The 12,270-nt window shown below is 41.7% G+C and overlaps 1 protein-coding gene across 2 annotated transcripts; it reads right to left on the bottom strand.

The window, feature by feature from the left end:
- Positions 1-836: 836 nt before the first annotated feature.
- On the bottom strand, positions 837-11,692 carry LOC139656673 (RNA-binding protein, mRNA-processing factor 2a). 2 transcript variants are annotated; one of them, XM_071534277.1, is made up of 8 exons: positions 11,297-11,692; positions 8,464-8,541; positions 6,844-6,882; positions 6,466-6,528; positions 5,296-5,446; positions 4,406-4,569; positions 2,182-2,254; positions 837-1,926 (listed from the first exon to the last, which is right to left on the bottom strand). In XM_071534277.1, exons 1-7 carry the CDS (start codon positions 11,549-11,551, stop codon positions 2,189-2,191), a joined length of 816 nt encoding a protein of 271 aa, XP_071390378.1. In that variant the 5' UTR covers positions 11,552-11,692; the 3' UTR covers positions 837-1,926; positions 2,182-2,188. The 2 variants fall into 2 exon arrangements, with proteins under 2 accessions (XP_071390378.1, XP_071390379.1); XM_071534278.1 differs by having other exon boundaries at positions 4,421-4,569.
- Positions 11,693-12,270: the final 578 nt, after the last annotated feature.

The raw sequence follows: 12,270 nt of genomic DNA, 5'->3' as shown, positions 1-12,270 counted from the left end.
AAAATATATTACAAAGTTACTGAACCAGGTGTTGTGTGCTGATTGTTATTTAAAGCACCTCTTTGTCTTACCTGCCTTCCACACTCTTCTCTGGATTAGTGCTTACAGTTCAACAGCTACTTCTAGCTCTCCAGTTACAGATCGGTTAGCAGCTAAATGGCACTATAGCTACTGAACAGCCTTCAGTGTCTGAAAAATATCCTCACAAAACGAATTTTCATGACTGGTTTTTCAGTTAAAAATAAACACAATTGTTAGGACTTTTACTCTAACATTTTCACTCAAAAAAACGACACTGTTCCATTGCTGTCAAATAAAATAAGTATTACGTGGACACTCACCGGACGCTGACCTAAGGATTGAATCAGTATGAACGGGCCACATATGAAGCGATTAACCAATCCTACACATTACCCAAACTGATGAACTTAAATTGGCACAATGGAGCATAAGTTCACAGGCAGCCACCAGCTCTGCCACCACTCTTCCCACTATAATTAAGCAGCTGGTTGTATTGAGAGCGGCCACTTACAGCAGTCCCTTGAGGAGCCAGCATGGTTGGTTGAGCAGAGCAGCTTACCAACTTATGAGGGCAGAGTGTGGAGGTCAGCTCCGCTCATGATGCAAAGAGACATTAATGCAATGGTGCATTACAAATGAAGAGTTGGCATGAATTATTGATGTCGACATCTGATGTCCGGAGTTCAGTACTGTGACTTAGCATACTGTGCAGGAGCGTTTATTCACTTTGATTGGATATAATCATTTGCACAGATAGTCCAAATGCCAGCGATTGACGTCCTGCAGTGATAAATGACAGACACTGAGAACAGAAATGCATTCACTTGCTTGTTTTATTCATAAGATGGGAATATTTGTACATCTTATGCACAGCAGATACAAAGACAAACATGTTCTAAACCACAAACTTAAATTCCTCCATCACTCTAATCCTGCTTCCCATTTCAAAATGGCCCCCAAAAAAAGCAACCCTTTACGTTTGTAGTCCAGTTTCACATTCTGAAAGATCAGCGTTTTACAGCAATCTCATTTTAGCAGTCAGAATGGCACAAGCCACACTCAATACTTCCATTTTTGACCGATACCCACTTCCCCTTTAAACAAATACAATTGCACTTTTTTTTTTTTTTTTTTAAACTACTTCAACAGGATTATAGGATCAAAAATAACACCAAAAACACAAGAGACGACTAAACATCCAACTTATACAGGTTCATTATTTAGTTGCACAAAAATGCATAAATATACATTACGCAAAAAGTACAAAAATATTTGTACTTTCTTTTGCTCAAATAATAACAGACATTGATATGATCAGGTAAGGACTGGGATTGTCATAGAACGTAGGGATGCATTCACAAGGTCCATGCGAGATAAGCCATTTACACAACAGCCTAGCTTTCACAGAGGTAAGACCAGGGTTCTACAGGAAAACAAAACATTTCGTTGTCTAGGCCAAGGTAAAGAGGCAACACAAACACTAAGAAAATTAGGATACACAGAACTCTGCGTTCTAAATTCATGCCAAAAAGACTTTAACATGCAATGACTCTTAACTCTTCTAAACCTCCCCAGAGCCGCGATAACCCATGGAAGGACTAGCTTAAACAATGGTAACTTCAACATGTCAATTTCCTCAGCAATTATGATCCATGGAGTTGACTTGGCTTGCATGAGGTTTTTGAAGTGCTAAGATGGTACCGCAATAGTTGCCAAAGAGGAATCATAAGCTCAGACTGTCGACAGCAAGATGGTTTCAACTCAGACTCCCCCAGAGACAATCGGGAGGAGATATAAATACTGTATGTTTATAATGCACATTTGTCCATTAAATAAACCTGATTAAATTAATGAAGAGCTTGGCAAACCTCACTTCAGCTGGACAAAGGTGTGGTTTCCAGAGGCCTAAAGAAACAGAAAACAATAGTTATTTCAGTTAAACCAATACAATGTCAATTTTTTAAACAAAAAAAGCCTTGAAGAATTTAACACATCATCAGTCTTGAGAATGCATTTCCATTTATCTTCACACATTCTGCAGTTTTCAATTAATCATTGTGTGTCAAAGTCTTTTCAGTTTGCATGACATCAGGCTAGCCGTTAGAGGGAGGAGGTGGGGGACAAACCAAACAAAACACTGTTGGACCAAAGGTTACTCACTAAATATCTAACAAAACTGCCGGGACTTCCATCCAGGCTGGGAAGTCTCAGAGGGAGTAGGGTACCAGCGCATCTAAGGAAACACAAACATAGTCATGTACACCAGACCAAAAGCCAGTCTTCAGCGCTTCAGTCCACAATTTTGGGGATTTCCTCCATTAACAGTTTGAAATGATCAAGGACTATGGCTTTACATAACTTTGACAGGATCAAAGATGGTTTAGGCGGACTGTCCCTTTAAGCCCTGGTCACTGAAGCCATGGGAATGTGGGTCACGTAACTGCTCCATGAGGACAATAGTCCTGGAGTAATTAACAGGCATGGAAATGTGGAGAGTTGAACCTCTCCATGTGTTAAACATTTCCACAGGGTAAGAATTGGTATGCCTATGCCTTTCCATACCAACACACTGTGACTAAACCCTGTGTCAGGTTGCATAGACGGGTACTCATTACCTGAGGAGGCCTCTCATGTGTTTACATTCAACTTTTGGAATAAAAAGGATAGAGGCCACACTAATTGGAAGGCAAAATAGCTAAGTATATTCAGAGGTTATCAACAATTATTAGTTTGACTCTATGGGACAACAATGAGACATTAAAAGCCTTTCTATGTGTCTATAAACAAAGCAGAGAGTCAGTGGGAAGAGAATTCAGGGCATTTTAGGGATCTTTCATCAGATTGCAATTAGTAGACTTTTCCCCCCTTTGTGTGGCTACACAGACAGCTTATGTTCCAACAGAAATGTGGACAGTAAGTTGGCACCTCCAAAGGCCATCAGGACTGACAATTTCTCCAAGCAAATACCTTACATTCCTCAGCCTCTTGTGCCCAAGAAAATGGGCTATGTAATAGCTGCCTGCTTTGCAGTGCAGCTCCCCTGTGCTCTTATATTGCAAGAGGAAGTTCGCTCCACATTGAACTTTAAATGACCCAACAAGAGAAATATTTTCCATTGCTATTGTTACCAAAAGCCTTGCCTACTGTTTTGTTGCCTGCTGCACCATTGCTACAGCAATTAACTTACAATGGAAAAACTCTGTTCACCCCCCTACCACCTAGTTAACCAGTGCTCCAATTGTTTTTTCAATGGATATGATGGGAACATTTAAAATGCCTGTGATCCAAATCCAAAAATGAAAGAGATTTGCACTACATTAATTTCAATTCAAAGTTAAGACACACTGACAGTATGTAGAAGCACAAGACCATTACAGTTTTAAGTTGCAGCTATAAACCAACACCAAGAGACAAGCTTCAGTTGCCATTTTGGGATCGCATCATTTCTACATTTCTTTTGTCCAAGCTGTAGACCAAGACACGGGTATTCTGCCAGTAACAGGGCCTCCTTTCCCAATAGACCTTGGTGTTTGAGGCTGCATATTGACAGGAGGATGCAGGGAGCTCCATTAAAGGAAAAAGTCACACCTCCCGCTCTCAGGCCGATCCACCTAGGGAGCAGCGGGCCAAGAAAGGGCCGGCTGGCAGCTACTGAGAGAGGGATCTGAGGCAAGTGGATGGTAGTATAAGGTTACACTATCAAGGAATGTACGCTTCATCTCCACTTGTAGGAGAGAATCCAAGACATTTTAAAATGACAATCATTTCATTACTTTGTAACTCATGGTCACTGCCCTCATCCCTCAATCAGCTCACCAGTTAAGTAACGTTAAGACACAAGGTATACAGCAAACTGTAGCAGTATACTTGATATCTGGTTTGGCTTGAGCAACATAGGTCTTTGTTAAAACTGGTGTTGTAATATCTCAGAAGACCACTGGGAACATTTCAAGAATCAAACCCTGTGATTTTATTTTACCATGATATTAAATTTGGAATTGCAACAATGCATCCTAATAATGCATAATTCATGATACTGGGTCATATCTAGTCATATTATAATATATTAGTGTCACATTTACAATTTCCCATTTAGGATGGCACTTCGTCCTCCTTGGATTAACTTCTTTGTGATGAAGGACAAAATGAGAAAAATGAAATACACACACTGCAGCTCACTCACGTGTATAAAGAAAACGGGAACACCAAAAACCATAACTTGGTCAATCCCTTTTTACAAAAATCATGCATCTAATGATGGCTATGGATACAACTGGAGCATGCTAGAGTGTGCTGGCATTTCTTCCATCTGTCTACATGTGTTCCCTGTCTTGTCAGAGCTGAGTTTAATACTTATGGAAGAGAAGATGAGAGAAACACACACCGGTTGGTCCCTCACCTGGGCGTGGAGGGCTGCAGCTGCGGCAGCGGCCGCTGGGTAGGTGAAGGCGGCGTGAGGGAGGCCTGGGGTCAGCTCCGTGGTGTACAGGGGGTACGGGGTCCAGGCATCCGGCGACGCTGGGATCAGTGCTGCCCCTGTCAGGTCATCTAGGAAGTGCAGGGCGGGAATGCATTGGAGGGGGAAAAGCAAAAAAAAGGGCTGACTGACCTACCCTTAAACAAGGTACAAGGACATTGTGATATGGGCCGACATCAAGTAAGGAATCGGAACAGAGGCTAGCAATTCAAATCAAGTAGAAATCAGTTATCAAAACATGCTGTAAAATGGGATTTCACTTACTGCATGGTGCCGTAATAACTAGTGGCATATAGACTTACAAGCTAATTACTGACCAGTGAAGAGTCTGCTAATCACTTCGTGGACCCAGGGTACCTACAGTTCTGTACCTTCACTACAGAATGCCATCAGCACAAATAACCATCAGGATAATCTAACCCATCAACACTTTCATAACCCTAACAGAGTGTTCCGCCAACCCGCACCCACCCAAACCTAATGAATCAAGCAGGTGCGTAGGCAAAGAGAGCAGGGAGGCAATAGCTGGCTAAACCCTGTGAGATAGTGGAATTTTCCTGTTGGAAAGAAGCAAAGCGGCCGTCTTAACAGTCGAGATGACGCATGCATGTGGAAGGTGAGTTAGTCCTTAATTTGTTAGCTTCAATTCCCCCCACCCCCCTCGCCCACCCATTTTTCTTCTTTATACCACAACATCCAAAGACAGATCAAAAAGGGTAATAAGGGTAATCGAGGACTGGCATTGCCAAGGTGAGAGTGGATGAGAGAGCCTAGAGTGGTGCAGCCGTACAACTTACATGGGTCCCGTGCAATGAAGTGTGCTCCTAGAGCAGGGTGGATATTTGTGGGGTTCGGTGTGGCCATCAGCTTACTCTTTGCCATCTTCGTGTTGGCTTTAGCAAACTCTAAGCGCAGGGTCTGGGGACTTTCGGGGTCAAAACGGATACCCTGGGGGAGAGACGGAGGAGGGGAGGAGGGGGACATAGTATCGTAAGGGAGGTGGGCTGAGTTTGAGGGGCTGTAGCTCAGTAGTCTCACATGGCCTCCTTTCCTTAAGCCCTGTTTTAATACTCAGAATGTATCCTTCATGCTTCTCTTGAATTTACCACTGTTCTGCACCACAGCGGGATGAGAAAATACAATGTTGCCACCCAAGCTGCTTTCACCAAACCAGTACTGTTCAGATCAGTCGTGACTTCAAAAGGAGGACAGACTGGAGGATACATTCTTGAAGTATTTGAACATGCTTGCATCTCTTCTTCTTCATGACCAAATAAAGCGCTTTGGCCACTGGGGGAGGAACCCGCCCAGTTGCACTGGCCAGGAGGAGAGGGAGACGAGGAGAGGGGGCCGATGAAGAGACTTTCAGGTGTCATTTTTTTGTGGTTTTACCCTGCTTGTGTTCTTGTGCCCTAAGCGTTGTGCCCACATGCAGGTGAGTAGTATCTTGGTGTATGTGTGTGTTTGTGTGTGTGACTGCTGGTGTGTCTAAGAGGTGATGCTCATATAAGGAAGGCTAGGCTATGAGAGAGAGAAGTGTTAGATACTGCCAACGTGGGCTACTTGGTGACAAAATAAGAGGTTACACTACTGAAGATGTGTCCAAATAACACTACAAATGTGGCTACAGAACAAGTATTACAGTAAAGCAGTGATATGCAAATGAGGAAAGCTATACCAGACTAGGAAGGATGTGTACCAAGGTCAAAGTAAACTACCGTAAGGCTACAGGATTCTGGTCTCTTTCCAAAAATGGCCCTGCCATTGAATTATAAAAGACAAAATGGATTGGCTTTGAGAAATTGTATGGGGGAAAAAAAGAAAGACTCCCAATCATTCCTTTCAGGTTTAAGCAAAAAGGTCAAAAGAAATCTCAGAAATACAAAGCAACATATTTTTAAAAAGGGGCAAATCTCCATGAAAGAGAAAATGTATCAATAACTCCCGTGTGGTGTAAGGATGCTTACATTTAATGCATTTTTTGCAGCTTCGGCTCCAGACCGACTGTCAAAGGTTACAAACCCAACAGGCTGGAAGACAAAAGGGAAGAAAACACACTGAGACAGCCGACTCCTCTTGAAGACCATCTTAACAACCAAGATCCTACATATTTGGTCAAGAACGCATTGATGATCATCATGTTTCAAGTTTATGGTGTTATCATTTCAACAGAATCATCAGATTAACGATAATGAGGACAAGTTGTGCATTTTTTTTAGGCTTTAGTTAATAACACTGAGGCTAAAAACAAGAATAGAGTCAACATTTCCTGTCCATCTGAGTTTTAGAGCATGATTTTAATATAGAGTTACAGCCATTCCTAAGGCTGATGGAAAGCTTCTCACCTGTTTTGATGTTAACTTAATCAGTGACCCTTCATAACCCTGCGGAGAGGAAAGATAGCCAATTATCCACCATGGAGTCACATGCAGGAAGCCAGGCATGAACTCCGCTCACCATATGAAGAGAAACCTGCTGCTCTGCACCTTAAGTTTGGGCTGGACAGCAGGCCATCATGGGTACTGGTGTTGCAATGTGTTATGCTTGCATTTGTTAAAGCAAAAAGGAGAATCACAGAAAAATGTACTGCTTTGCATATGGGGTAAAGGGGTTTTCACTGATTTGACTTAAAAATAACACAAAGTTCATTTTTATCCTCTGTGCTTAAAAGGGCAAATGGAGTCGATGTGTAATTTATGTGTGTGCGCGCATGTGGGTAAAGCGCATGGTAGCATGTATGAATTTCAGTGTTTGCACTAGATTCAGCATAGATTCAGCATGATTTCCAAATAAAGCCATTGGTTTACACCAAGTTAAAATAAGCATAAGGATTGGTTAGAGTGTGAGCAAATTCCTGAGAAACGAAGGGGATTTTTGCCTGACCAGAGTATTGATAGATGGGATCTCTCCTGATCCTGATTTACAACCATGGAAAATTAAACAACTTTCACTGGTTATGATAAATCTTTTAGCAGCAATCCAAACCAGATTTAGCTCCAGTAATTCAGAGTAGAATCACAAATGGTCGAATCCAGTCAATATTCAGTTCCATTAATATGTGGTTTCCCCAAGTAAGGAAAAACAAATTGGAGTCCATCTTGTTAAAACCCAAGATTTTAATTTGGATCAAACCTGAAGTGCATGTAACTCTTAAAAACCTTGAATCAGATTTAAAACTAATTTCTCACACACAAACCCCATGAACAAATGTTTACCTATTGTGGAAGTAGAGGGCTATAAGTAACACAGTAATACAATGGAGAACAGAGGAATGGCCTCAGAAAACAAAACATTTCAGTGGTTTCACAATGTTTGAATGTTACGAGAGGAAATGGAAGCATAGAAAATTTCCCTAACTGGGAGGCGAGCTGGGTCATAGGGAGGGACGGTTGGCCAATCGCAAAGGCTACTCATTTACACATTCCACAAGATCATCCATGTGCGAGGGATACCACTTCCAATTTGGTTAGTTAGGAGGCGGGTGGGAGGGGTGTTTATGGATTTGGATGAGTCTGGTCGAAAACAGAGGAGCCATGGACCAACAATGATGTGGCCTCATTTCCATATATGCAAATATCTGGACTTCCATCAGCGGGGCATTGTTAGATCTAAACCGTAAACAAAGCGGAGATGCCCAGAAAGTGCTTCTACTATATGAATTGATGCATCAAATGCTGTAAAAGCCCAATGGAGAACCTTTCTGCAACAGTGATATTATTGCATCATGAAAAATGGTTCAAAAAGGATTATCCACACACACCGGATTAGAGCTCCTTTCTTTAACACTTAATCTAATGCAACTTTTCAACGCTAAGATCTTTGTCAGTGTGTGGATAATCCTTTTCATGACTTATCCAGTACCAAGCATAAATATAGGTTGGATGTTCACACCTCTACAACCCTTTTTATATAGTTGCATCATCTCATTAAAAGGTGAGTGAGAAGCCCATGGTGTTATGGCTTACCTTGAATGGTCTGAAGAGAAGGTAAAGTTCCCGTGGTTTGATATCAACTGGCAGGCCACTGACAAACAGTGTTCGTACCTGCAATCAAAAAGCACTTTGTGACAAAAGCAGAAGTCATTTCAGAAATGACCATCTAAAATTCAGTGTCTCTTAATGCCTTTGGAAAGGGCAGCATGTGGGATAAAAACATGAACAGGAAATGTTGTAGAGAAAACACACTGCTTGGCCAAGGCACCAAGCCTGTCAGTCCCTCTTTATAACAATATACATATGAATAGATATTTATATTTCAACTTTTCACAAAAATATATTCACAAAAGGCATTCATTGTGTGTCAAGTCCTTGATTCATGGTATCAGGTCCTGGGAATTGAGACAAAAGGACTGAACAGAAAACACATTCTACTTCTGAAATAAGAATCAGGAAGAAGAAAAAAAGAAGGGAAAAAAAGCACCATGCTGTGACAATTAATCTCCAAAACCAAAATAAATACATAGCAAGGCCGGAGTTGGATGTCTGAATTCAGCACCAACATGAGTTGTGAGTCGACTGTCCTATAAGTCAGTTGTTCCCAAACGTTCCCCTGTCCAGGAGCTTTAAACAGATGGACATTAAAACCACAGACCACTATTTGATAAAACTGCGTCCCAAGGAATCTCATTTGGGAACATCTGTCGTTCGTTATGCTTTAGTATAAGATAGGAAGAGAAGAGTGAATCCTATGATAAAAATAGTCATTCTGATACATCCTGCCATTGTGCAGCATCTGACGAGTGAAACAGTGAAATTAGACCATTCCTCATTCTGCCTTGGACCCCCGGATCCCCCCCCTGGAGGACCCCTGGATGTGCCTGGAGCCCAACTTTGAGAACCGATCTGCTGTAAGGAGTGCAGTGTGGCTGAGGAAATAAACAGTGCGATGCGAGGCCCATTAGTTCCCAGCCGGTGGGGAGGCCCTCAGTACAATGGGGCTGCCAGAGGAACAGCGCTGGACAACAGTGCACAGCGTGACACCATTTCCTTCCTCTGACCCGCCGCCCCAACCCTGCCGGCCCTCCGGCATTTTTCAGGTGCCGCACAGCAGCCGCTCTCGGCCCTTTACAAGTCGGCACGTACAGCGATTGAAGGCCGGCCCAGCTTGACACAAACTCAATGGAGTTGTTATAATCTGTCCGCTGACTTCTCCTGCTCTGCTGCAGGGCGGCGAGCCAGCAAACCTCAAGGTAGATGGTTCAGTCCCTGCAGCCAGTGTCATTCCCCCCCTCCCCCCCAAAAAAAACTTCAAATCCTTGCTTATATCAGTGAAGCAAATACTGATGACGTGACAAGATATTATTTGGTCAGTGTGATAGATTCAACATTAGGTCTCCAAACTGCCCTGCACAGATGAACACAGCTCCCTAAATGTGATTTTTTTCTTTTTATATATGGCTTCCAAACAGATTTCTGGTAATTTTTGCTTGATCTTTGCTGTTGATTATAGCGAGAATAATTACAAGAGCAAATGTCAGTCAGCAAGTGTCAGAGGTGCTGATCTGACACCCATGGCTCTGCTGTATGATAACAGGAACAAAAGGAAGAACAACAAAGGCCCAGCACTCCCTCAGTATCACTCCTTAAGGAGTCACTACAGAGGAAATACAGCTGGCCAGACAGAAATATAGATTGACAGCTCTTTAATAAAAACACAATGGATCATGGGTAATTTAATTACTACAATTTAATGTTAAGATAATTAGTTAACCATGCTGTTTTTTTTATTATGTTATTTATTTATTTTACATTTAAAACCACAAGTGAATGACTATTGTTATCAAAAGGTTTCACTCTTCTCTTCCTATCTGTGTAGACAGTTATGCTAAAGCATAACTTACCTACAACATGCAATTTGGGATTTAATAAAAAAGAAAAAAAAAAAAAGGTATGACATCGTCTAGGTTTGACTCTTCATGATGAAGTGAAGCCATTTCTTAAACTGCATTTCAGATTTGGGGACATTTTAAGAGAGGTGGTGAGAGATTCAGCATTTGTTGGACCCATCTTATTCTATTTTCATAAGAGTTTGGCACAATTCATCTGACAAAACGTGCAAGCAACAGCTGACGATGTCACTGACATGTGGCATGGTAATATATACGATTTTTCCTGAGAGAAATTAAATCATTTTAAATGAGTTTTTTTTTTTTTCTTTTTTTTTTTAAAAACGTCGAAGTGATTCAAGGGATATTTTCCTTTTCCAACCCGGACGGCCTTATTATTTAATCCCCAAATGCTGTCATGTCAAAAACTTAATTTATTGTGTTGAACATACTGATTTATAGGTCTAATCAGTGATATACTGGAGGGTAAACCCATGCACTTTGACTCTGCACCCACCTTGTTAGCTGGCATAAAGCCTCATGACCCTAAATCACAGTATCCACCATACCAAGCAGAATCAAACTGTTGTAAATAACGTTTTCTAATAGCTTAATTGATTAATTTATATAGGCTATTGGTGACTGTTTGCCATGATAACCCCCGCTTGGAGGTCAAAGTTAACCCACCTTTTTATACGGTACAATCAGCGACATTTCGCCTTTAATTCGCGCTTTGTTTGCGCCCTTTTAAGTCAGTTGACAAATAAAAGAAAAACAAATATAGTCTTCTCAAAAAGACAATATAATGCGAGTCTGGCGCAACAAACTAAACGCAGCAAAGAAAGTAAGAATTTGTAGTCGGGGGAAAAAAATGACAACTTTTTTTTGGGCTGACTCTGAACATGAACATAACCGGGTCGAAGGAAGGTGAATACCGAGAGAAATAAAAAACTTTTCCTCCGCCTCAAACTCACCTCCTCTTCAATGGAAACGTTGTTGTTGGGCTCGGCGTCAGATTTGAGACTCATGTTGACGGTCGCTGCTGCTGCTGCGGCGGCAGTTGAACAGAGTGTCAAGTTTTTCCTGGTGGTCGGGCTGTATTTTCCCCAAGCGCGCTTGTAGCTGCAGAGAAAGTCTTGGTGGCGTTTGAACTTGAGGAGAGACGTGCCGAGGTGAGGCCGACAGGAGGAAGAGGAGGTATCCGAGGATGTACGGCGAGAGAGAATCATTCATAAAAGGAGGAAAGGGGGAAAAACAAACCCGCTAAACTAAACTAAAGGTGAGAATGTGGATAACGTGCGCTGTGTGTGAGGGTGAAAGAGGGGGGAAGAAGTGCGCGTAAAAAAAGCCTCCCTGCTCACATCAATGCCCTCGGCTGTGGGATTGTGCTGGCAGGGAACAAGTAAACTTTTTTTTCATTGGAGCGCGTCTCTCTCTCTCCTCCTGTCCTTGTCCCCCCCCCCCTTCTTCTTCTCCACCTCCTCCACCCCTCCCCACCCGGTTTTCAATTAGGTCATCAATTATGTTGGAGTCTGCTGTGCGCCGTAATCAAGCTGGAGATCCGCCTCAGCTGCTGGGAGAGCCGGCCCCTCCGCTGCTACATCACCGTTTCTATGGGACCAGAAGGACCAATGGCGAGTGTTTTCCCAAACCCCTCAACATTCTTTTATTTATTTATTTAGATATGTGTTTATTTATTTATTTTTTCTCATTTATCTGCTTATTTACCTGTTTATTTATTTATTTGCTAATCTCAGCACTAGTAGTTGTAGGCTATTAGTAGGCCTATATTAGTAGCCTATAATGATATTTTCTTTTTACTTTTCTTTTTTTTTTTTTTTCTTTTATTATTATTATTGTATTATTATTGTATCATTGTATTTATTATTTATTTTATTCTTATTTATTTATATTTTTTATTTGTTGATTTTTCTGACAATAGGCCTTT

Source organism: Centroberyx affinis, unplaced genomic scaffold (genome assembly GCF_046629955.1).
Source record: "Centroberyx affinis isolate AG114_WGS23_722 - 3 ecotype Tasmania unplaced genomic scaffold, CSIRO-AGI_Caff_v1 ptg002510l_1, whole genome shotgun sequence".
Lineage (NCBI taxonomy): Eukaryota > Metazoa > Chordata > Actinopteri > Beryciformes > Berycidae > Centroberyx > Centroberyx affinis.
This window is presented reverse-complemented; position numbering and strand designations above follow the sequence as displayed.